This window comes from Diadema setosum, chromosome 4, assembly GCF_964275005.1.
Source record: "Diadema setosum chromosome 4, eeDiaSeto1, whole genome shotgun sequence".
NCBI lineage: Eukaryota > Metazoa > Echinodermata > Echinoidea > Diadematoida > Diadematidae > Diadema > Diadema setosum.
This window is the reverse complement of record NC_092688.1, coordinates 15,993,444-16,021,027: the sequence shown is the minus strand read 5'-3', so window position 1 is coordinate 16,021,027 and position 27,584 is coordinate 15,993,444. Positions and strand designations below refer to the sequence as shown.

General features: G+C 38.1%; 1 protein-coding gene across 1 annotated transcript; it reads right to left on the bottom strand.

Annotated features, from left to right (window-relative positions):
* Positions 1-1,983: 1,983 nt before the first annotated feature.
* LOC140226944 (pescadillo homolog) lies at positions 1,984-21,114 on the bottom strand. The gene is made up of 14 exons (XM_072307372.1): positions 21,022-21,114; positions 19,043-19,122; positions 17,384-17,537; positions 16,546-16,655; positions 15,370-15,541; positions 14,239-14,328; positions 13,590-13,706; positions 12,858-13,046; positions 12,322-12,455; positions 9,501-9,626; positions 8,531-8,703; positions 7,707-7,939; positions 5,293-5,460; positions 1,984-4,106 (listed from the first exon to the last, which is right to left on the bottom strand). The coding sequence occupies exons 1-14, from the start codon at positions 21,040-21,042 to the stop codon at positions 4,026-4,028; spliced, it is 1,848 nt and encodes a 615-aa protein (XP_072163473.1). The 5' UTR covers positions 21,043-21,114; the 3' UTR covers positions 1,984-4,025.
* Between the last annotated feature and the right edge of the window lie 6,470 nt (positions 21,115-27,584).

The window sequence follows — 27,584 nt, the reverse complement described above, 5'->3', positions numbered from 1 at the left end:
TTTATTCCTTTTGACCACAAAACTGTATTTATTTACTATTCCAAACCCTCTTTTCCTGTTATATACTAGATATATATCATATTATATTTTTACCATCCAGCAAGCTATGATTTTCAGGTCATACCAAATCATATACAGTGTATCCTGGTGTTTGTTGTTTTTTCTCTAGTTGTTTCAGTTGTAGTTCTCAACATGATGTCACAGTAATGTTAAAACACCAGGGGCCTGTTGCATAAAACTTTTTACCCGAGAAAAACTCTGGTATGAACTAAAAACTCGGGTTAGCATTATTCTGCCATTGACTTTTAACACGGGAAAAAGCGTGGTTAAAAATAACCCGAGTTTTCTCAGCTTGAAAATTTTATGCAATCGGTCTCAGATGGTAGAATAGGGGAAAGCTGAGTGGAAAAGTACACTATATCATGCCTTCTACAGGTATATATATATGTAATTGCTGTAATCAGAGTGGAGCAGAGTGTATTTGAATGAGAATATATGCGCCATGAGGAGTGTTGCTTGTGTGCAGTCCCGTATCGTAGCCATTATGTGTACACTATGTATTTAAAGTGAAAGGGGAGAGCGGAAAGCCATGCTTCAGAATCAATCATGTTTGAATCATAGAATGTATAATGTACAGGACTTCAATGGTGGCCTTGAATTTGTACCCTTTCATCATGGCTCACAGGAAGGGGGAAAAAGTACTTGGGGTGAAAAAGTCTTCTTTTGTTCCTGTAACAAGAATTGTTAACCGTTTGATAAAACCAAGTACGAAAATTTGCACTACAATGAATAAATTCTTTTCCTTTCTTTTTTAATAATGTGAAACTTGTAGTCACATGGGCTTTTTTATTTATGTCTCTCCTGAAAATGAGTGGATGGAAGTGGCTGAACTAGTGTACATTATATAACGCCTGAAGAGATCCTTGTCATTTGATTGGTTGTTTGACATTGATCATTCGTCCTAAAATGTATTTCACTATAACGTCATCATCCGTGCAATTGTGGCTCCATTTACCGCGCAATTCTGGATCCATACAATTTGCTCCATTGCACGCTAGCTGAGAGCCCAACACACTTGAGTTTGCAGTGTGTTTATGCGACAGCGCGCTAGCGTAAAGGGCTCAGTGAGCACCCTCGCGATCTCAGATTCTCTTGTTTCTAAATTACTAAAACATCAAATGACAAGGATCTATTTTAGGCGTTACACGTATATAAAACAAATAATAAATGTTTTTCATTTGTGCAATGGACAGAATATTTCATTCCGGGAAAGACAAAATGTTTGATCCATTCAACGAGGTTGCGCCTCGTTGAATGGATCATTTCATCTTTCACTTCATGAAATATTCTGTCCATTGCACTCATACACATTCATTATTTGTATATTATATAACGACTGAAGAGATCCTTGTCATTTGATTGGTTGTTTGACATTGATTATTCGGCCCATTTCACTATGACGTCATCATTTGTGCAATTTTGGATCCATACGATCTGCTCCATTGCACGCTCACTGCAAGCCCGGTTTACTACGCGTATGCGCTTGCATGTACGTGTTGCAGTGTATGTATGCGACAGCGCGCTACTGATAATAGCGTAAAGGCTAAAGCACTCAGTGAGCACTCTCGCGATCTCAGATTCTCTCTTGTTTCTAAAATGAATAAAACATGAAAGGACAAGGATCTCTTTCAGGCGTTATATAAAACAAATAATAAATGTTTTTCATTCGTGCAATGGACAGAATATTTCATTCGGTGAAAGATGAAATGTTCGATCCATTCAACTCGGCTGCGCCTCGTTGAATGGATCATTTCATCTTTCACCTCATAAAATATTCTGTTCATTGCACTCATAAACATTCATTATTTGTATAATATACAGTATCTCAGAAAGGATTGCGTGAAGTGTTGTGTAAGACACAGGGGCATTCAAGAGAATCGTGTGCATGCACTGAAACATAGGTGATATTACATGTACATTACACATTTTCAAAGTTCATCTTCCACAAGACAAATATACAGGTTTGGATGATTTGATTTATTTAGGCTTCAATACATTAAATGAATTTCACTGGACTTGATTCTGGTGAGTAAACTGTGCATCAGAGACTGACTGCAGGACAAGTACTGGTGGTACCCAAGGATAAAAAATAAAATATGATGTATAGTGCACTCCCATTGTAACGAAAATGGTTCAAAATAACAAAATTTCAGTTCCAACAAAATAGAAATTAAGGCCGCAACATTATCGGCTCTTTGTCTTTTTTATTGTTTATTTGTTCGGTTATAACAAAATTTCAATGTAATGAAAGAAAACCGCTGGTCCTGAGGACTTCGTTACAATGGGAGTCCACTGTATCATCTGCCCAGCAGAAGGGCCCAGCATGAAATTTCACAACCAAATAAAATTTCTGTTCGTGAATAAATTTGACAGTTTAGAAAGCTCTTCCACATGATGTGACCATAGGGGTTTTTTAGGCATGTGATTTTCAAGCCTGCAAGCTTAAGGGCCCTAGTGCCGGGAGGGCGACAGTATGACTCAATAGGACAACGGCATAATGATTTAAATGAGAATAGACTTAAAGCAATGTGTATGGGGGAATGGGATATTTCACAATCTAGGCAAAACATCCTGCAAGCGACAATACAGTGGAAACTCAATGAAATGATATCCAATATAACAAAACTACCTGATACAACAAAGTGACTTCTCCAGTCCCAACGAATTTATTTCCTTTGTTTTGTATTGTTGATTGACTACAATTGTACCTATAATAACAAAATATCTGACAACACGAACAAATTGTCTTGGTCCCCAAGGATCTCGTTATACTGAGTTTCCACTGTACTTGAATGAGAATCCATTCTTCTACCTGTCATTTAACCCATGTACTTGTTGTATTTATTCATTTCATGTTTTCAAACACTGCCCTGCACAAAAAATGCATCAGACACAAATATTTAAAGGGATACAGACAACTGTATAATAAGCTTAGTTGGTGTTCAACAGCCCCATCCCTTGCCAGAAAAAAAAAAAAAAAAAAAACACAACAAAAACAACCTGGTGTCACATAATGAATAACTGAATTTAATCTTAGAAATAATGTAGATAAAATATCAATTCCATAATATCAATTATCTCTTCTCTCAATACCAATATTTATGATATGTTCTGAACAATTAAAAAGCAAAAATGCTCCAAATACAGCTAAAACTTGCATTAGTGTGAGGTGTTAATCAATGAAGCAGGGACTTTTATCACTTTTACTACGCTGCTGGAAACACCCTGGAATGAACCAAATGAACTAACGCCTCGTATTCACTGCTTCCATTCAAACTTGTAACTCACCAAAACATCACATTCATATTGTGATACAGTTGAAACATGTAGAAGGCAAGTTTTTTATTATCTCCCTTAAACCTGAAACCTGATAAAGATGCAGGGTCACAAGACTAGTACCAACATCAAAGGTCTAGGCATGCTTGTTTACTTGGGTTCAACAGCAGCAGTGTGCCATGCGCTCCCATTATAACAAACCTGGTTATAATGAAATTCTCATTAAAAACTGAGGTCCCAAAAGTACCATCTATATATCTTTATATATTTTACTGTTTGACTGACCAAACTTCGATACCAAAAGAAAACTGCCGGTCCTGAGGACTTAATTGTAATGGGAGTCACCTGTATTCCTGATACAGTTGCAAACCTGTGTGAGGCGAGTTTTTACTACCTCCCTTGAACCTGAAACCTGATAAAGTCACTGGATCAAGAGTTGAGGACCGAGGCCAACGGTCTAGACATGCTTGTTTACTATATAGGGGCTCCAGAGCAACAGTGTCCATCCAACAAGTTTGTCCACTCTGGGCATGATTGATGTCCACTCAAGTACAGAACTTGTGTCATCAAAAATCTGGCTGTGTCACAAATGAGGTCTGAAGATAGGCTCTTTGGAGTCCAGGAAGTCACATAAAAATACAACACTGAAATTTAGTCCTTTCTGTTCATATCTAATGTCAAAGTTTGTCTCATTTTCCCGCCTTCACTTTTTTCTTCTTTGCTTTCTGCTCCATGTCGTGCTTCAGACGTTTTTCCTTGAGCTTGCGAACCTATAGGATTGAGAAAAGGGACAAGGCATCAAATAAAATGGCCATGATGTCAAGATAAGACAGTTCAAAGTTTACTAACTTGCTGGTTTAGAATCTACCTGTTCTGCCTGATTAAATATCTCTCCAACTGCAGTCACAAGACTACACGTTGTACCTGTGCAAAGTGAGGGTTACGTTGGACAACATGACATGAAATTCTAGCACTAAAAATGTTTGTAACAAGAAATGAAATTCGTAGCTACTGCATGCAGATGAAAATTCATGTATACAACTAAATATTCACTGGCCTTTAGAGCTTGACTTCTGTCATCAACAGCAGCAGCCTGTCTGCTAGAATTAGCTTTCCTTCAAGGCTGCCAGTACAATTTTGTGATACACAAAAAAAATATACAAAATATCAGAGTGCCAACAATTCTACATGAGATCTGTGGCTTCCTCATGTTACAGGTTTTAGGGTTTCACATAAAAAGCAGAGTCAGAAAATCTTTTTGTTGTCTTTGTTTTTAATGAAACTGCTGCCAATATTAATTGTTTTCTGGTGAAAACAAAAATGGAGGACTATTTTCAGTAATATCACAGTCACAAAGGACCAAATGTGAAGCTAAACACCTTACAATCACGAACTGAAGACATTCACAGGCTCTTAAAACATCCTGATATTTGCCAGTGGCAGAAAATTTTTGCTGTATCTTGTACGGGTGTATGCATTTTATTTTACTGTTCCACCAAAACCATGTCATCTTTTAAAGTGAAAACAAACCTTTCCTGTGAGGTAAAATCTCCAAGCTGTGATGATGCACAGATATAGCAGTGGAGGAGTGAACAATTCACACAAGTCAACAGTGTGCCATGCATGGTGTAAGATGCTATCAGTAACCTACATTATGCCAGTAGATTATAGTGTACCATAATGGACACAATGGCAGATGCACAACGTGCATCGATGATACATGACATTGATTACATAGGCTGAAAAATAAAGTGACACAACATTTGCTCTTGGACAATTGCTTGGGTCTTATCTTCTCCAAGGACTTTGGGGTTATGGGGTGTGATAGGGTTTTAGGTTTAGTTTGATTAGGGTTATATTTGTGGGTAGAATTTGTGTTTGGCTAATAGCATGCAAATATTTCATGGGAGCAATTGTCGCAGGAGCAACTGTCATGGAACCAAAAAATACACATACCTCCTTGGCCTTCTCTTTCTTCTTCTTCATGAGTCTCTCGTACAGTCGCTTCCTCTTCTTGGGGATCATCATCTCCTGGAGGCGTCTCTCCTGCCGTGCCGTCTTCTGGGCCTCGAAGGAGACGTCGACCATCTCCACTGCTCCCTCCGTCACCTTCAGCTTACTGATCTGTGTGGCACCAAATCAATGTAGAAGAGAACATTGAGAACTTGAGTGGCTTTCTCTGGTCTTTATAAAACTTTCTTCAAGTAAGGACATTTTCATTTTCCATCTGTACAAGAAGGCTAGATATAGCCCATTTTCAGCTGCACTAGCTGGCCTTCCATGGTGTCCATTCATATTGTACTATAGGCAGACCACTTCATCTGGATATGCACCCTGCTCTTTTTAACACAGTGAATGAATGAAATGGGATCTTTTATGTGCCCAGGTTGTGACTCATTTACACACGGGACCTCCATTTTATATCCTATCAAAAGGACAGTGTGTTTGCCTCTTACCAGGAGGACAGCATGATAACACATAACACTGCTCAGCAAGGCCTCATTCGAATATGTAAATAGTCACCACTGCCATAAAACTGTATATTTAATGCATCCTTAAAAAAAAAAGAAAAGAAAACAAAATCTGGATCTGGATCATTATTACCATCAAATAACATTCACCCGTTCCTTTTACCACAGGGGATCTATGTTCAAAATTTCATCCACAATTATTCCAAAATCTTCAAAACAATAATACTGACAGATGAACAAACAGATAAATAACAACAAACAGCATAACTTTATTGGCGGAAATTACAAATCATACAGCCAACTGAGCATAATCTTCATTTTCATGAAAATAAAAAGAGAATTTTGGGGGGCTCTTTAACAAAATGCAGTCATTTTACCTTTCAAATAGCACACATCAAACTGCAAAAAGCACAAGAGTTACCAGGCGGTTAGAGAAAGATTTGATTGGACAGTTTCACTCTCAAGGAATACTGCTGGCAAAAAAAGATGCGAACTCTTACAATGATGAATTCCAGGGGAGCATCGAAAAATGCTTCACTTTATCAAACTTTATCACGTCTAGGGTTGCTGATGCAAACAAGATTCAAGGAAGTGATATCTCCAACAGGAGAAACAAACAACAAGGCAGCCTTGAAGACCCTCAACTCGACTCTACCTTTAATTACGGTAATGCCAGAGTGGGTTCCCAGCCACGTGGGGGACATGTTATTGAGAGTATCGCTCACTCATCATCCAAATCTGCACATCGTCCAACCTGTAAACAATACCATCTGACCTCAAAATAGATACTGTCCACAAAACAATGCTGTCACATCCAATGCCAAGTCTGAAAATCTTCTCAGGATTAATTCTCATGAGGCCACAATAATCCCTACATCAAGGAAAAGGTCTTGAAAAATTGCCAGCTAGGAACAAACTACATGGATGTACAAGGAAGGCGTGTTAAGAAACTGGAAATTTGATTAAAACTCAAGAACAAAACATGCACACAAACTCACACACTCAATCACTTAATAAAAACAGTTCAAGAGGAAGACTTACCAAATTTATATTTTGAATTTAGTAAATGCAGAAAAATTGCTGGTTACTGAAACATGCAATGAAAGTTTGAGGAAAATCAGCTAATCCCATAAAAAGTTGGGGAATTCACTCCAGTTGATCTCATGTGTCGTCCTCTCTCTATGTATGGGTACTCTTCAACATAATTAGTGAAAATGTAAAATGAATTTCACCAATCTTTCTGCAAAGCACGCATTCCCATACCCCATCACTGAGATATAGAAAAGTTAATCCTTTTCTCCAGGCCTTCTGGAAGAGCTGGGCAAGGTTTTGTTTTGTTTTGTTTTGTTTTGTTTTGTTTTGTTTTTTAATGTCCTACAGACATTTCACTTGGTAAAATTGCCTCCATGCTTTGACAGTGAGGAGATTCTCAAGACCTGGTGCAGGATACACATCACTTGAAGAAAGAGATATCTGTCTTACCTACAGCTCATCAAATGCTACACAATCCAACCGCTACACAACTCTGGAGGCAAGCTGGGTCGCACGACAAGTCTCACGACTCGACACTGCACACTACGTGATCAGACCACATACATGTAGCATGCGCACTTTACTTCTGTCATAGCATGAGGTCACTATATATACTGTAGCGTGATCACGACCTGTCGTGAACATTTGACATGTCAAATCTTCACGACTGGCAATGCGACCAAATTGCACAACTGGAAACTGGTAAGGCTGGCAATGTGGCATTTCTGGTTGCTAGTTCGTATGACCAGTGAGTAATGGAAAAGTTGTGTGGTGTGTGTGCAGTGGCCTTTTGAGCTCTAGTCAAAATACTTCTCCATTTTGAAGAAGTCATTTGTGGTTGTCTGCATCCTTCATTCATACACTCACCTGCTTTTCTTTCTCCTTTCTGAGTTGCTGTAATCTCTTCTTCTCCACCTTGCCCAGAGCGTGTTCTGCCCTCTCCTCCTCCTCCTCATCATCATCATCTTCATCGTCTTCATCATCGTCATCATTCTCCTTGTCCAGATCCTCCTCGTTCTCGCTCTCGCCAATGATCTCCTCCTCCTCCTCCTCTTCTTCCTCTCCTGATTTCCCTTCATCCTCCTCTTCATCCTTGTTGTCTACGGTTATCAAGTCACAATTGATAAAACATGGCTGATTTAACAAATATTCCACGTACATGCAAATTTCACAGGTCATCACTGACACACTATCATAAATATTTCCAATGCAAAATATACATTTTCTTTTATCTCCTGCACACAAGTTATCTTAGACACTGCCATTTGTCACTGACAAAGCTCAATTCTATCTGGATTTTTATTTTCTTGCTGTCCAAGTATTGAAATAAAAGATTATATCACTTAATGGAAATAACAGAATTGTATGACAGAGGATACTCATGTGAACAAAACAATATTCTTTGCATCTTATCCTCTTAATCATACAGAATTAGGATATTACTTATCCGGTTAGAAAACCGACAGGAATTTCTTTAAGAGCATTGCTAACAGAGTGCCTCATAAATGAGTTTTAACATATTTTCCAATATTGGCACCTTATGATTAACAAAGAGTATACTCAATCTTAACCTGTTGAGGACGAGTCCCGAGTATACTCGGGCAAGTGTCTATGGGAAATGCATGTTGTAGCAAAATCAGCCCATCCTCAACAGGTTAACAACAAGTATAAGAAGCAACTATGCTACTCACCTTCTGCCTTGGTGAGAGATGCCATCCTCTCCGGGGGCAGATATTCCCCTTCCTTCTCCTCCACAAAGGGGGAGAGATGGGGTGGCAGGGAGGCACCGGGAAAGTAGTCCTCCATGGGGAGCAGGGTCCTGGCATTCACACAGTCAAAGACCCACTGGGGCTGGACATAGTACCTGGTAGGTGTGTGGAGAAGGAGAAAAAAAGGGGGGGGGGGAGTGGGTGGGAGATAGGGGAAGACAAAGTGATGTGTTATCAAGTGCAAGCTGTAAACTTTGCAATGTATATACAGGGCTGCACACTAACCCATTTTTTCTACTGATCCGACTTTTCTGTCGGACAAGTAGGTAACCAGTTTTCCATTTTTTACAGGTCCATTCCTGAAAAAGTTACTGGTCCAACAGTGATTTTTACTAGTTAGTGACCCTCGGACCAGTGTCACTGTGCAGCGTTGGTATATAGTTTATTCTCTCTACTGGTAATGATTATAAAGACTGCAGAAAGGAAAGGCAGAAAAGACTCTAAAGCTTTACTAATTTTTACCCAATGGGAATGATGCTGGACAAATTACTGAATACAAAAATTATATAAACTGAAAAGTCATCATTGTTTTGACAAATCTCTAAGGTTTGAAGGACATATAAGGTGAAATAAGTGATACTACAGTCTACACAATATGTCTTTCCCTAAATGCTAAAATGACAATAGGCAATTAATCCAACATATGTTTTCTGAATCACTGCATTTCAATCTATAGAGGGCAGACTTCAAACACAGGGTGTTTTGCCTCATGTCAAGCTTTTAAGCCTGCCAAAAGATTTGGTTGTTAGGGAAGTCCGCACAGAACGTTGCTTCACTCTAGCGATGCACTCCTGTAGTAGGCCTTGCTCTTTTTTTTTCTTTTTTTCCTTTTTTTTTTTCACAGTTAGATTTATAACAAAAATTTGTTTTAATTTGCCCTCTTCTCTCTTACCTGGATAAAAACTGCTTCTCCTGCTGTGGTCTATCCACTATCTGATGCGTGATGGATTCATCGTCGACGTCGTAGGTCGCCCCCATGTACATCGTCTTGTCCCAAGACACTCGACCACCAAAGCATCTGTAAGTTAGTTCAATGGAGGAATTGAAAACATTGACAGACGACCACACTTTACACCCAGTTGCCTGAAAGTATATTCAGTTTTTTAAACCAATCTAGTCCCAAATATTTAATTTATATGGAGTAATGTGGCAACTTTTATCAACATCTATATCTATTCATTGGTAGCATTTCAGACAGTGGAATAAAAGCTTCTGTTATTTCTTTTTTTTTTAGCCCTAGTTTGAATATACACTATTATTGGTTGCAGGATTATTAACAAGCTAAATTTTGCTACATTCTTATCTAATCCTCAAATTGGTCAAAAATGCCGAGGTACTGTAAGAGGAAAACTTAAAAAGGAACAAAATATGGTCTTCTAACAGGCTTCATAACACAACATCGATTGTTTAAGGGATTGTATAGTTTTGGTTAAGACCTAATTTCAGGTTTCTAACATTTTTGGTGAGATAATGAGAAACCTCTCATAAAATATGAGAGAGCATGTAATTCCATGAGGAATTCAACGTTTATTTGATGAAAATTGGCCGAGATATCCAAAACAGAGCGATTCTAATAAAGTGTGGGACCCACATTTTTTTAATGATCGCTTTGTTTTACTTTGTTTTTGGATGCTTCAGTCATTCCAAACCCGATTTTCATCAAATAAACTTTGAATTCCTCTTAGAATGGTATGCTCTGTACTATTTCATAAGTGTTTTCTTGGTATCTCGCAAGAAGTTAAAAGCCCAATTCTCATCTCCACCAATACTGTACCATCCCTTTAAGTCTTGATAATGGCAAATTGTTAAGAAACTACCCAAAGTATGCTAAACAGATTGCACAATGAGAATGTCTCATAGTGTACGGCAGTCAAAGAGTGAATTCCATCACATCTGGTGTTCATACAAATCAATAATGTACATGGTAGATTTTGTGCTGGCTGTTTTTGCAACAGGATTACCATTATGTAACTCATCTGCCCACAGTAGATGTACATAAGTGAAATGAAAATGAATGTGAAGTACATGTATATGTAAACAGAATTTTGTTTTGTTCTGTGTTCTTTGGATTGCTACAAGGACTATCAAATGCAGATGTATGAGTTTTGGGTGACTTTGAATTCTGGTTGTCTGACATGCCTTTGAAGGTTTGGAGAGCATCCAACACAATATGAAGTCACACAATTTCAACCCCTACAAACCTGCTGGGTTTGCCAATTCTAGGTTGACAGCAGTGATTTCATAAAAGAATTCTTCTTAGTAGAGGGAATCAGTATTATCTGTGCAGCTAGTTTGATTACAAGCTTGGTAACTACACTTGTGCAGCTTCAGAAGGTAGAAATAATGAGTCTAGTGTTTGCGTGTGGTTTCCCCCCTTTTCCCCTGCTGTTTTGCTCTTAAAGTTTGATGTGGCCATAAAAATCAGATAGGGCTTCCTCCTTCAGCAGTTCAATTGCTTCTCTGACATATCCCTTGTAACAAAATTACTTGCATGGAAATCTCACAAAATTTCTTTCATTTCAGTAAACAAATGTATGGCTTCCTGCAGATGAATCTCTTCAAATGATAGATTTCTTGTCATACACCTCATTTTATGATTTTCTTCACTTTGCCCGCTTGAAATCGAGGGCATACATTGAACGACTGCCTTCAACTGTTTTACAAATAGTATACAAATAATGACTGCTATGAGGGGCACAGTTAAAATTATGGGCCCAAGGTGATGTGAAAACCGTAACTATGCCCGAAGCGAAGCTGAGGGCATGGTTATGGTTTTCACATCACCGAGGGCCTACATAATTTTAACTGTAACCCGAATATCAAGCAGTCATTATTTGTTTTATATACCGACAATATAGATTCCGAAATATAGATACCGAAAATATAGATTCTCGTCTCTTTTGCAGCACTCGTAATCAATGCTGATCGACAGCGCGGCGGTCGTATCATTGGTGCGTACATGAGTGATCATCTATGTGTACAGTGTACGGGGTTCGACTGTCTCCAAACTAGTCCACTAGTCTCTTTTACAGCACGCTGATCGAATGCGCAGTGGTCGTATCATTGGTGCGTACATTATGAGCGATCTATATATGTGTACGGGGTCGCGACTGTCTCCAAACCTATTTACTAACTGTGCCCGGGCCCCGGTCACAGTAACTCAAAAATAGGGCACAGCTATTTTCATGACTCCCCTTTTAACCAATCAGATGAGAGGATTCTAGAAATGAGGTATATAATACTATACATACTGCTGCATAGTACCCAAACTGCCCCATAGCACTAAACTGTCCCATAGTACTAAACTGCCCTACTTTGGGGCATAGCAATACGTATGTAAATATACTTACGTGCTTGGCTTCTACAGTGCAAAAGGTGACCCTTGTTTGATGCGACTGCAATGCAAAGGTGAACTGGCTGGCACGATCATGATCAACCAAGTAAGATTTCATTTAATACAGCCAGGTATACAAAACAAATATGGACTACTTTTATTCCGGGCATTGTTGATATCACTGCCCCTAAGGATCTCAACTCCATGACTCTCAAAGCTTGCAACCTCGGGAGGGGGTGGAGGGAAATATTATGAAGGCACTGGTATAGGATCATCAAGGAACATTGGTCAAGCAAGAACTTCATAGATTTACGCAAAATCTCTCCGATTTTCGAGCGAGAAAACATTCATGTAAAGCCAGATCTAGTGACCCACTGACCTGATGACAAACGTGATGGCTTCCCGCGGCACCTCCCTCGAGAGAAAGAACTTGCATCCTTCGAAGAGCTTCTTGAATCGCTTCGTCTTCTCTCTCTCCTCTCGCGCCTTCTTCACCGTTTCTTCGTCAACTGTCTGATGGTAAGATGAGATACGTTTTTCGGGAGACATAAGTGAGATATTGAAAAATTCACAGTAAGATATGTTTGATATTGCAGTGTACAAATACCCCTGCACTTCTTGGTTTTACAACTAAAATCAACAATGTACAACACCTGCAAGTATCTCTAAATGTATAACGAAATGTATAAGTATGTGACAGAAACACATGAAATGCTGAATATGATTTTTTTTCATTGCAATTTGGTCATAAATACTAATATGGAGTAAGAGGTTTTCCAACCACACACAAACAAGTGGTTTTAGGGGCTTGCTGAACCAAAATTATCATGTACCATATCGGGACCACATCTAAATGGTTCTATCCTTCTATCGGAAGATGTATAAGAATAAGAAAAGACAAATGAGGTTCCTTACCCCTCCTGCAATGAGGACCTCCTCCTGATCCTCATCATGATCCTCCTCATCCTCCCCATCTGACCTCACCCCGCGATCGACCTTTGACAGGTCGTGGGCGAAGGAGGAGATGAGGTCTTCGGCCATCTCGTCGTCTTGCTCCTGGTCTTGCTCCGTTTCTGATTTTGTGCTCGGACCCGAAACAGACAGCTGCAATTATGGGGGCAAACATTGTGTGAGAGAGAGAGAGGGAGAGAGTAGTGCAGTAACTCTAACACATGACAGAAGTTGTCAATTTGCACATTCACTAATTCACTGCACACAAACCCATAGATTTTGCATTTTGTATGGGAAAGAAGGGTTCACGATGGGGGGTGGGGGGTCATGTTATCACCTCATTTCCATAAGCAAACATTAGATAGGCACTAGCGGTGGCCCGGTGGCCCGGTGGCCCAGGGCCACCAAAAACACACGACGGGCCACCAAAATTGCATAAATGAAGAATTTGGTGGCCCGATCGGGCCACCAAAAAAGGTCAGATGTTTGCATTTGGGCCACCAAAAATAAAAGTTAGTGTGGAGCCCTGAGATAGGTATCGCATATTAAAGTTCAGTAAGACTTGATCTTCAATTGACCCAGGTTCCACCGGAGGCTTTAATGAAAAATGTTCATCTTGGAAAATCTTTTGTATGAGGGAGGGGAAACGGGAAAAGCGCAAGAGGCCAAGGAAGACAACCTTGCTACGTAACTGACCTGTGGTGGGTAGCGCAGGTTGAGACTGTGGTAGAGCTTGAAGTTGATGAAGCCGAGAAGGGTGGTGTAGAACTCTGTGAATGTTGACATGATCTTCAAATCTACATCCCCCGGGACCTGGGCAGCAGGAATAAATTAGAAGGAGAAGGCAATGGAAGAGATACTGTAATCAATTTAGAACTTTAATACTACACACAACAAAGACACTTTCAGTCGGAGAAAAATCACTTATTTCACGATTAAGTTTTAACAACGCTGGGGCCAATCTTGTGAGGAACAAGCAATCATATCTCCTATAACATATCACTAGATGAGTCTTCTTGATAAATTCTGATAGCAATATGACAGGAATTCATAGTACCAAGTCCAGTGGCAAACCCCATTGGTCCTGTACTTAAAACCATTGTTCAAACGTATGCTTGAGAAAATGGAGCGTAGGTCCTTCCTTTTCACAAAACAATCATTGCAAAGAATAAACACAACATGGAAATATCCTACAACTATTGTGAACGACCCTCATTAACATTATTCATATCCATTCTTTATATAACAAATATAAAGATAAAAACAGAAATAAAAGATTTCAAAGACCACAAGTGGTCTGAAGATGTGTTGAGAAGCAAAAAGACAGAGAATGGAGTCAACTTACTTGATATCCAAAGTTGTAAGGGATGATCCATGTTATTGTCTGTCCCTGAACTTCAACCTGGAAGTAGATACCTTTGATTGACAGGAACACCTGTAAAGTAAAGAAAGAAACCTTTGCTATCAAGAATCTTTCATATACACAATGCATTTCAAAACAGATGACTATCTCTGTTGATATGGGCCTTTAAGTCCTGCTACAGAATATAGCTCTACCATATGTACAGTGGTGAAAGTATTCTGGGGCCCCATTCCATAAAAAAAAAGTTGATATGATAGCAACTCTTGCTGGAATGGCAACTGTCATGATAATGACAAGAATCTAGCTTCCTGATTAGTTGTTGCTAATATGAGAAGTTGCCATTCCAGCAAGAGTTGCTATCCTAAAATCTTTCATGAAATGGGGGCCTGGGAATGCACAAACAAATGATGAGATTTCCATCAATATCAATGCAGAGTAAAAGGGATCATCACACACAAAGATCAATTAAACTTTTGAGTATGTACACATTGAGTGATCACAATAAAACATTGTCTAAAATCCAACTCCGTAAAATGACCAAGCCTTTTACATTGTGGAGCAAATTCTGCTCAAAAGGTGGAGATGGAACAGAGAATGCACTATGAATATAAGTACCATCAGATTTGGGGGTCAAAATAATCTTGCTATCCCTTCACGAGAATAGGCACCTATAGCATACTGTAATTAGTTAAGTCTTTTCATCAGCATTCAGTAAACAATCTAAACTTGACCTACACATAGTTGTAGATTAACAGGTCCACTTTGCCTCGCAATATGCTTCAGTCTAAGAAGGCGGCCATGAAACATATTAAGGATTAGGGGATTAGGTAGTCTCTATTCATTTAATTCATAGATACAGTGGACTCCCGTTATAACGAAGTCCTCGGGACCGGCAGTTTTCTTTCGTTATAACGAAATTTCGTTATAACCGAATGAATAAACAATAAAAATACATAGAGTTGATAATGTTGCGGCCCTAAATTTTATTTCATTGTAACCGGAATTTCGTTATAACCGTGTTCGTTATAACGGGAGTGCACTGTACTAGACATCTGAGCCAATTGGTGAAGAAAGCACAGGAAGGACTAAACACAGATGAAGCCGCCAAGCTACCTTTTGTAATGACCTTGATGCGATGACATAGTTCATGAACTCCACGATGAGACGTCTGCATAGAGGTATGACCTCACTCTGAACTTTGGCATTCTTTCTGAATGTGCTGAACAAGGAACAGAGGGTCAAGGGGTCATCTATATCACGTAGAGCATCAACAAATGTAGGATACCTGGAGTGAGGGACATGATGGGGAAACAGAAAAGTGGAATCTGATGAATGAACGGTTACCACTATACATAATCACATGCTATGCCCAATATGCCCAATATGAGTCTAATTCTCTACCGAACTGCATTCTTATGACAACAGATTGTAACAATGACATCTAGAAATCTCATGACTTTGGGAGACAATACATGTAACAATGCTGGCAGCCTAAAGTGCCACCACAGGGCCAAACAACCCCGAGACTCTAGGTTGCACTCCACAATCTTTAAAGGAGACGGAAGACGAAGATGAAGAATAAAGAGAAGGGAGAGAATAATAAGACAGAGAAAAAGGAGGAAGAAAATGACGAAAAAGAATGAAAGAAAAAGAGTAGAGGGTACTTCTTGAACTCTAATTTTGTTGGCCAATGAACATCTGGACTGAGTCATTAACAGTGCTGCTAAAATGAAACTGCCACAACTCGTAGTATACTACTAGACTTTGAAACGCTCCATGGACTAACACCTGTGTAATCTATTAGCACACTAATGTTGCAGCACAACACCAAGGCACACAATTGATGCTGTTTTGATAAAAAATCCTGTGGTGAAACATCCACTTCAAAAGAAGAGTAACCTTTAATATGTGACCTAGGATACAAATGTATGTTTGCTCCACGAAATTAAGCCGTAAGGACGGACCAATTCTGCTATAGCATGCATTTCCCATAGACACCTGCCACAGTATTCTTGGGGCTCGTCTTCAACTGGTTGAATACTATCCAATAAACTTCCAAACACTAATTCAAAGCACAAAATCAATGTGGGTTTCCAGTTCTTTTTTGTTTGTTGGTTTGTTTGTTTGTTTTTCATGGAGATACATTAATACCGATACTTCAAATTCTCATACCTTCATGACTTAATATGTAATGTGCAACTAAAATGCATTTGTATAGTAGAACCATGCAAAATATTCATATTGAAATCAATGACCATGTAATCATCACTATATTCATGCCATATGTACCTCTCTCTGACGATGTGATCCAATCTGTATTTTGGTTCATTCCTGTACAGTCTGTTCACAGAGTCCCATTCTTTCTTTGCCTTGGCTTTCCTCACCTTTCTCACAAATACCTTAGATTAGAAAATAATAATGGTAGCATGGGTTGAGGAAAATGAAGGTCTTCACACAGTGGCAAAATGGCATCAATCAAGCAGGGCAATCAGGGAGAATTATCATACGAATGGAATTCTATATTTTGCTCCATATTCTATTTACCTAGTCATCTAGATTATCTACATGAAGCACTGCACTTCTTCTTCTTCTTCACAAGATCTGTAACATCTGATTTTCAGAAAGTTACATTATTGGGAAAATGTGTTTATCCTTTGGACAATGTGGTGTGCAAAGTATTTGTGATAGCATTTTTTCAAAATGGTTTTGAACTACATATATCTGGTAATTTGCTCTCGAGAATCTGAATAGATAAAATACATATAAGTAATTTAAGTACTCTGTACAATGCAAGACTTCCACCAAAATCTTCTCACAATGAGCACATTTCACATCAAAAAGTGATACATCTGTAAATAGAGATAAAGCATCATTACTTCCCATTCACAAGTGTGCTCAAAAAGTGATTTTAGCAATGCAATCAATGCACTATTATGTGAATATTTCTGACTGAAAACACCTCAAAGATGTATTGAAACTCATTTATTTGAAAAAAAAAAAACAACCTCTATGATTTCATGATATGTTTCCGTTCCTCCATATTTCAATACATGTACAGCACAAATCTTGTCAGCCAGAAATCCCAACCCCATTAGTCAGCTCTAATGTAGAAATAACCAGAACTCACCCTGTGTTCTCTGAACTTCTGAACGATAGGCTCATGGGCGAGGAACTGGATGTCCTTAAACCTGAAGTAAGTCCGGTGAACCCGCTGACCCTTGCCCGCCTTCTTGATGCTCTTGGGTTCCACAGGATAGATACCCTTTAGGATGCACAGCCGCCTGATTGAAGGCATACATGTATGCAAAGTGTAGATTAACCCCAACACCTCTGAACAATGACCAGTGCAGATGGCACTGCTCTACTTCACAGACTCACACAACTCACTTTGGGAAAGTATAGAATCATGTCAGAGGCACAGAAAATGAACTTTTCCTCGCTTATTTTGATGCTTATTAATGCATACTAAGATATTGCAATGATGAAAAAAAAAAATCTCGTCCTACTTTATAATATGCACAGCTTGAGTATGTATGCTCTTGATTTCTTTTTGTCATGGCTACTACTAAAACACTGATCAATTCAGTGCTTACATTTATTTGTGTCAATAAAGGGCAATTCGTTAAACAGTTGCAATAAACTTTTATTCACAGTATACCCACAGCAAAGTTCCATGTGCTACTGATCTGCACTTCTCACATTGTGGATCTGATACAGAAGCCTGTAGTGTTGGGAACTAAGGGTGTGTGTCTTCTTAGCATACACAGACACACTTGTCCCCCAGGAAGAATGCTAAAAAAAATAGTCTTACTTCTGTGATGATCTCCATATAAAAGAGACAATTACATGTATGAAAAGTAGTATTGGCAGTACCTATTGCAGTAGGAAAGGCTGAGAACTTCTGCTGTATTGCTGGCAAAAGCAAATGTATTCCAGCAGCTACAATGTTTTTTTTTTTTTTTTTTTTTTCATTGACTCAATGATTCCTCAGTGGTCTGTCATTTTCATGCAACTGTAGGTTGCAGAATTAAACATAGTTGATAAAAAGATCATAAGGAGGTAAATAAACCTTGCCTTAGGTGATTTGTTTAAAAATATGTATATTACAAATCAAAAAATAATGAAATTTGAAAAAATGAGAAAATTCAGCTCTTTTATAATGTACACACATAACACAACTGACTTCACCATACATTATAGCTGTTTACTGCACACCATCTTTGACATTGCTGCCAACTGTTAATTGTACAGTTTTGGTTGAGCTGGGGTTTCAGATTTCCTTTTTTATGAATTTTTTGAGACACTGAGAAACCTTTAATATGAAATATTGAACACATACAGCTGTAATTCTAAGAGGAATTTAAAGTGTATTTGATGAATATTGGTTATGAAATGATTGAGATACAATGCATCCCAAAGAAAGTAATCCTAACAAAAGGTGGGATCCAACTTCTGTCAGGGTCACTTAGTTTTACATTGTTTTGAATATCACAGCCATTTCGAAACCATTTTTTCATCAAATAAACTAAATTCCTCTTAGAATTGTATGCTCTTCAACATTTCTCTATATTAACTTTGCAGATTCAGAGTCAGTAAGAGACAAACTCTATGGCATGGAATAAGGCAAGCATAAAATATTCTGGTATGGTACTGATACAAAATATAAAAACAACTTCTTCACCAATTCATTTAAGTATATGCACGTACAGTACTTGTTACACTATTACAAGGCAAGAAATAGCTAACACTTTACAGGTAACTAGTGTAATGCAAGGGTAATCTTTACCTGAAATTGACCAGATTTAACTGCAGCCTCTTGACAGCTGATGCTCTAGTGATGAAACTTGTGGCAATACCACTCTTGAACTGAATGATGACAAGAGAAAAAGAACAAATACAGCGTCAAAGAAGCAAAGTGGAAGAAAACTGACAATTGAGTGCTCACAAATAGTACATAGATGCTCATACAAATTTCATGCTATAGCACTCATCATGATATCACAGCACCCACACCAAGCCCAAATGGTTTGACTGTGCGCATAAAGCATGTTTCTTACAGACATGATGTACATGTAGCAGCTGGTTGAATTTTGGACAGCGTTGTGGTCAAATTATGAGGGGGGGGGGGGGTCGCATTAAATTACTTTAAGTCACTACTTTATTCATGACATGTATGTTGCTAGGTCTAGACCCTATCAGTTTTCCGAGGTGAGGCAACGTAAAGAAGTGCATAATAAAGAAAAAAAAAAGGGGGGGGGGGGTTGCATGTCATGACAAACTCTTACTAGCTAGTCTATGCAGTTCACACAAGTTATGGAAAATTAAATTTAAGAGTTCTGAGACCTGTATCAGTGTATGTATGTATGCCAGCACTTGTATTAATTCTCCATGACAATGTGTCTCTACGAACATGTCTCCGTAGCTCGTGGCTACATGTATGTCATACTACATCTATTACATCAATTACCAGATTTATAGTCGCCACTTGCGTGGATTTCCTATGCACTCCCGGTAGCCGGGTTGGCGAACTAACGATCTGTATAGGCACTGACTGAATTAGTTCGCCGCCCATAGCCTGCCACGTATTATTAGCGTGTGTTTGTGTGTTTATACACACACTTCAATGTAGGATGCATTATGCATCATCACATTTGAAAAAGTTTGTTAATCTGCCATCTGAAATCCATTCAAAATCAAAAGCATTCTTGCATTAAAAATGGTTTTGTCACCTGTTACATATGGTAAAATACATTTGGATTGTATTTGTGTTTTTATGGAGGAAAAAGGTGAATTAAGAAAGTCTCCTTGAGAGAGATAAAAATCCTTCGCCTGCCCCAGCTGATCTCCAATCGCAGCGCGCGTTACATGCGATCAGAATGTCTGGCGACTTTAATTGTATAAGCCAGTTCACAGTTAACAGTTAGCACTAGTCTGCAATGACCTCTCCAACCACAGAGTTTGCAAAACATGGAATAGTCTTCCAGAAGAGCAGTTGAAAACAGCAATGCAGGCAGTGTTAATTTACATGTCAGTGCTGCATGAATGGCTTTTGTTAATGTTGCTGAAAAGAATGCACATTCACCTGTAAATACCAATCTGCACCTGGTTCATTTACGACACAGACTAAATTTACAGTTGTCAAGAAGCCCTAGGCCTACATGTATCTACCGATCATTCCGATAGAACTAGGTTCTGAATACCTCAGTTGCAAATCCATTTCAAGAGAAGGTCTGCAATGACCTTTATCTGCACTACGCTCAGATCGTAACTGTGAACTAGCTTATTACATCGGTAATTGACGATAGTGGTCGGTCGCGGTCTAGACCTAGTTAGAAACCGGCATTATCAATTATCGTGATTATCGCGAAATAGTCCACCACTGTCCACTCCACTGCACTGGCTCTGCTCCATTCACCGCCGTTCATTTCATCATAGCCGGGGACTTCTTTCAACCTCCACAGACTTTGCACATAGATAGTGGAGACGCACACGCAGAACGAGAGGGGACCGATATTACGATCTGGCCCTAGAAACCCGAAAATATTATAATAATCTACTAGACTTCTAATTCTAATAACACGAACAGAAGTTATTCCTTCGCGTTCTTAATTACATCGAAAAGAATATACGGGACTAACAACTTAGTCACGGACACATCATTCCCTCACAGCACATGCACTGTCAACGGTTATTTTTACAGTTGCTCACATGAAAGACAATGTCGGACGTGGACAAGATTACAAAGCATGATTATGTCAAACTTACCTTTTTCTTTTCTTTTCCCATTGCAGGGAAGTATGAATTTCTTACCCAGCGCAAAAAGCACTCACACACAACGTGTACTGGTATGTTATCTCTCCGTTGACAAACCACGTGTTGTGTGATGTCCTGTACAGTACAGTTAGTGTGTATAGGTACAAGTTTAATACAATATAATGATACACTGTACGACTGCAGTGAATTGTGTACGACTATGCATGTGCACACACAACTCAGTTACATGTAGTCGCTCATCCAGTCGCGTTACTTCATTCGCAATCTTAAAGGTAGCACTGCACACTTTGTACTTAAAGGTACATGTACTATGAATTATTTTCGGCGAGATCATGGGTATACTACACGTTCTGCACCTGCTACTACGGGGGGGGGGGGGGGGGGTTCAAGGGTTCAAGGGTTCGAACAACAACGTCCCCCTCCCGATGGCGAGCAGGGTCCGACAACAACAACAACAAAGAAAAAAAGTGAATGCCTCTTCCCAAATCTCCACATGCAACATCAGAGTTTCTGTTTCTTTATAGGGATTTCAAAATAATGTTAAAAAATCCAAATCCATATAAATAAAATTGACTGGTTGAATCCCCCACCCCCTCCCACTTCATCGACGTTTATGCAGTGGCGTATCTAGGGGGGGGGGGGGCAAGGGGGGCACGTGCCCCGGGCGCCACTCCTTGGGGCGCAAAAAAAAAAAAAAGGAGAAGAAAGAAAAAAGAACAAAGAAAGAAAAAAAAGAAAAAAGAAAAAAAAGAAGAAGAAGAAGAAGAAGAAGAAGAAACAACTCACCGGAAGGGGGGGGGGGGGGAGGAAGAATGGTGGGGGGGGGGGGCAAAAAACCAAATAAAAACAAAATAAAAACAAAACACAATGATGACTCGGACAAAATGACGATGTTTATTGTGTTCACACAAGAATTCCATGTTATGTAAGCTGAAATACAACAATTTTCGGCTCGCTCGCTGCGCTCGCTCTCTAAATTTTATATAGAAGAAGAAGGTGAGAACAAAATGTGATGATGGCGCGGACAAAATGACAATGTCTATTGTGTTCACACATGTCATTTTATGTTTAGCAGGCAAAATGTTTCACGGGGCTGCGGCTGCAATTTCTTTTGTTCTGAAGCGATCGCCAATTGGATCAAAAGAAGGCGCCAACGGTTTCGAAAATACGGGGGGGGGGCGCCAAAAAAATCAAACAAGATAAGAACAAAACATAATGATGACGTGGAAATATACAAATTTCGGCTCAATCGCTCGTACTAATTTAGAGTATTTCTTCAAGTCCTCAGTTTGTTGGTAAAAATCGTTATCTATAAGGCCGTCACTATATCTTGATTAGAATTGTAAGATTTGATAAGCAAAAAATGACAAGAGTTCCATGTGCCATATAAGCTGAAATACAAAAATTTTCGGCTCGCTCGCTGCGCTCGCTCGCCAAAATTTATCAAAATAAAAAGGAAATAAGAACAAAACGTCATGATGACGCGGAAATATACAAATTTCGGCTCACTCACTCGTACTAATTTAGAGTATTTTTTCAAGTCTTCAGTTTGTTGGTAAAAATCGTTATCTATAAGGCCGTCACTATATCTTGATTAGAATTGTAAGATTTGATAAGCAAAAAAATGACAAGAGTTCCATGTTTTGTAAGCTGAAATACCAAAATTTTCGCGCTCGCTCGCTGCGCTCGCTCGCCAAAATTTATCAAAACAAAAAGTAGGTAAGAACAAAACGTCATGATGACGCGGAAATATACAAATTTCGGCTCACTCGCGCGTACATGGGGGGCATTTCATGAAGCAATTTGTCAGATATCTCGTCTGACAAACTGTTAAAAGCTACTGAAATCCTTGCTTCTGATTGGCTGAGAGCAAATTTTGTTCGACAAGTTGCGTTCATGAAATGCCCCCCTGATTTAGAATATTTTTTAAAGTACTCAGTTTCTTGGTATAGATAAATCGTTATCTATAAGGCCGTCACTATCTTGATTAGAAGTGTAAGATTTGATAAGCAAAAAATGACAAGAATTCCATGTTTTGTCAGCTGAAATACAAAAATTTTCGGCTCGCTCGCTGCGCTCGCTCGCCAAAATTTATCAAAATTCATTACATTTAAATCACTTTCAAAAGACCCCTTTTAAGGGCTTGAAAAGCATATCATGTGGACTTTGCTTAAAGTCCCTACCGGGATCGGGTTGGGGTTGAACACTAGTCTATTTCAGAAATTAGGGACGCAATTTTCGCGCTTGCCCCGGGCGCCGTTTTCCCTAGATACGCCACTGCGTTTATGGCTGAGAGTCCTAACTCAACGTGCAGGCATTCTCTTCAATCTTTCTTTCTTTCTTTCTTTCTTTTTTCCTATTATTCTGTTTTGCGTCATTCCTTTCAATCGTATATACCCACAGTCATGTCGTGTTGTTGCGTTTCTCATGTTTCGTTCCGTCCTGTTTTAAATTATTTTTGTCCAAGTATTTGTAGAATTTGTATTTGTATTCTCGTAGAATCTTTTGAGTGTTTCACAATAATACAAGCTCTGCATGCTTTATAGTGGACCTCTCATTCCCCCCCCCCCCCCTCTAAACATAACTTTGTATTTTGCCGGTATGCATGTATATCTTTATTTGTAAACTATCAATTATTTTTCGCACAGTCGAATTTTTCGCACAGTCGAATGTATGCCTGTGACAGGATTTATTCTGTGTTATGTTTTGTCGGAAAAAAAAAGAATGAAAATTGAAATTGAATTGAATTGAATTGAATTGAATTGAACTGAATTGAATTGAACTGAATTGAATTGAATTGAATTGAATTGAATCGAATTGAATTGAATTGAATTGAATCGAATTGAATCGAATTGAATTGAATTGAATTGAATCGAATTGAATTGAATTGAATTGAATTGAATTGAATTGAATTGAATTGAATTGACTCCGATTTAACGACTGATTCCGGGCTGAGCGAGGTATCTTGAGAGCCAGTGTGCCCAAGGAAGTATATAAGCCCAAACTCGACCATGGCCGTACGCAGCTGGGAGGAAGAGTTTCACTTTTTTTTCTAGACTTATATATTAGATATCCAAATAATTTTGATCGGTAAATATAAGGAAATTTCAGAATTTAGGGATTTTTCTTCTATTTCTTCAATGCATTACATAATTTTGTGGATGTGGAAACCTTACTTTAATTATACTCCTTGCTTGATGATGAATAGAACGATGTTGAAAGCCAAACTCAAGTGATAATATCACGGCCTACACAGTATCTTACACTGACTGACATACACGTCAGTAGTATCCTATTCACTTTTATGTACCTATTTCTCTCAAGCTTATGTTCGTTTGCTGTATATATTCTGCACACACACGCACGCATATAATTATATATATATTCAAATGTAGATATAAATAAATAAATAACTATATTTCATATGTTATATGGGATGTGTGTGTGTTGTGTCTGTTATGTGTCAACAAGTTTTTCTTTCGTATAATGTATAATGAAGCAAGTTGCACTTAAACAAAAAGTGATTATGTCTCTTTCATCTCCTGAAAACCTATGAAACACACGAGACAAAAACATCACACGAACGTCTTGTTTCCCTCCATCTTATAACCAGCTTTAATTGCACGAAAAAAAAAAAGAAGTACTTGAAGGACTAAGATAGTGCACCATTCTACAAATCAGAGAACAACGTGACCATGATTCATTGCAAAGTTAACAGTTGGATTATTCCAAACACATTGACATTCTATTGTGAAATGGAAAGTACAAGGGAGATCAGTAACGTGAGATTGAATACTGACATGTAAAATACAGTATATATACATAACATCTTACAACAAGAACTTGTTGCAAAGTCTCGATATTTCAAGCGTATGAACTATATCTTGTTTTGTCGAGATTTCTCGAGGGCAACCGCCCTTACATAATAAGCTGTTTTGTCCCATGCATTTTGTCAAAAACACGATCTTACTCACAGAGAGTAACAGTACACACACAAAAAAAGAAAGAAATACATTGTCAATCTTGTTTCTTGATATCAAAGTTCAAGTTTCTGTATAACTCGCATAAATCATCTCACATCACCGGTCCAACAAAGATGATATGCCTAGCTTATTTTTGTAAGGTCACCACTAAGAACCGAGCATTTATGACTATCATATCAGATACATTGTAATTGTTTTCTAGAGCATAGTTAGCAGTGTCTACCTTGTATATATCCATTTTCATCATGAAAATCTTAAGTAAATCAAATTAACCCCTTTTCGAGGGCATCAACAAAAATGGTAACATATTTAACTAACAATACGTACTGAGAGGAGTTCCGTTTGGTTACTAATTGCTTATTTATCATGTATTCTGTGTATCATGTATTTTTCCTTGATAGAAATAGATAAGCAATGAATTGAATTGAATATATTCATGATCATTACATTTTTCCTTGACAATTTACGGGGATACTTCATATTAAGATAAAGCAAAGATTAACCTCCTCGCCTTCTGGAGCAGCAAAGTTAAGTGCTTTCTATAGGTGTAGTAATGAATAAATAGATTAATAAGTAAATAAACATAATAGGCCCCTATATACATACATAAACATACATACTTTCTTTACTCCATTTTTTTTTTATTTTGTGCATATAGCTCTACTATGTATATTGTGACATCAAGTATTCTTTTTGTGCACCTTTAATTCTTAGAAAGAAAGGCTCACGGACGTTAAGAAAATTTTTAAAATTTCCTTCTTACAAATAATTTTAGGGGCAGATTGTACGATTTCCTTAACTTTCACTGAGCATGCATTTCATCAATCGTTCTTCATTTGCCGAATTTAATGTAATATTGTGAGGGGAAACTTCGCCTTTACCTTTATTCCTTATTTCGAATCACTTGTGATTTTCATGATGAAATTGGATATATCAACGGCAGACTCTGCTTTAGGATGAATTTTAGGATGAATATGAAAACAATCATTTAATACGATTATTATAGATGCCCGGTTTTTCGTAGTGACTTTACAGAAAATAAGCTAGACCTATTACAATACATCATCTTTGTTGGAGCGCTAATGTGAAATTTTTGTACGAGTTACCGAAAAACCTGAACTTTCATATTAGATATTAACAAAAAAAAATTGACAATCTTTACGGATCGCATCGAAATCATGAAAATGTTCAGAAAGAGAAAGAAACGGTTTTTTTTAATGTAAGCTATGTAGTGAATTACACATGTAATTCTACCATTTATATCACAACAATTGCTTCAAAAACATTAAGAAAAAAAAAAACACCCCTGAAACATTAAAATACCACGACATTCTTTAGGTAATGAATTTCAATCTTGCATTAAAATGTTTGTATTCATGTTGGGTTGTTAAATTTTCTCGGAACTGCCAATCTTGCCTTTAATAAATTATTTCTGTATCAAATAACATTTCAGTACATCCAAGTGCGACTAAGATGGCAGATATAGACTTACACTATACAAACAAATCAATACCTGAAAAATTAAATACATTTAACAGCCATACGATTTGACTCGGCATTGTCATATACTGTAATATACCATAGGTAACCATTAGGTGTTCTATATATGTAAAAGTGAAATACGACATAGACGCAGCACTACAAGTAAATTCCAATGATGAATACATAAATATAAGAAAGAAAAATAAATATGCAGATTTGTTTATCCGAAGAATACACCCGTCAATTACAAGAAAATCAAGTGGCGATTCTAGTTTGTTGATAACGTGAAGGGTCCGGTTATATCTGCAGCATTATGTCACAAGTGGAGAAACATAACAGACAAAATAAATGCCAACTGTACATTCATACATCCCTTCATAGATAGGAAAACTGATACAAAATTCATGCAAATACAACAATACACAAAGGTTACTTTACACATTCCCGTAGCATTCATGAATTTTAAAGTTTTGCTCGAAAGAAGATTCTAGCTGACTTTCATGTGAATCATTTCTCAAGCATAATATTTTATATTATGTCATTTTGATATTAATATTTCATATTTTAAATCACAATTCGTGCCAAATGGCGCACTATCATGCCTGCCATAAAGCCTCAAAGCTATACCAGTATATGCTATCCCACATGCAGCTGTCTTCCTCTGTACAAATGTATTTGTAAGATCGCAACTGGCTGATCCATACTTTGAACAATTATGTCGGGGAAAAATGTCAGAGGGAGACAACTGATAAAAAATCTGTCTCAGCACATCTCCATCCCTTTGCTTTGATATTCTGTAGCTATCAAAAAAAAAGTCCGGTGTTAAATATGAAACACCGAGCTGGTGTTAAATTTCCGATGCTCATTGTTTGTGGTGTGAGATTAGCACCTCTGGGTGTCACTTCAAAATATAAAACTGTTTTGTGAATAGTTCTTTAGTTACTGTTCTTCTTGTTGATTTTGACCTTCAACGAGACGATCAAGAACTTTCCGATAAAGTACTTCATTAAAAAAAAAAAAAAAAAAAAAAAAAAAAGGTGTGAACGCATTTACACCACAGTAACACCAGTTGGTGTGGTCTCATATTGA

Excerpts from the sequence above, each read along its gene's own strand:
- LOC140226944 (XM_072307372.1), bottom strand. The coding sequence starts at position 21,042 with ATGGGAAAAGAAAAGAAAAAG. Across the intron at positions 16,656-17,383 it reads AGAAGTTCAGAGAACACAGG|GTATTTGTGAGAAAGGTGAG; the intron begins GTGAGTTCTGGT and ends TTCTAATCTAAG. Across the intron at positions 8,704-9,500 it reads GAGAAGCAGTTTTTATCCAG|GTACTATGTCCAGCCCCAGT; the intron begins GTAAGAGAGAAG and ends CACACCTACCAG.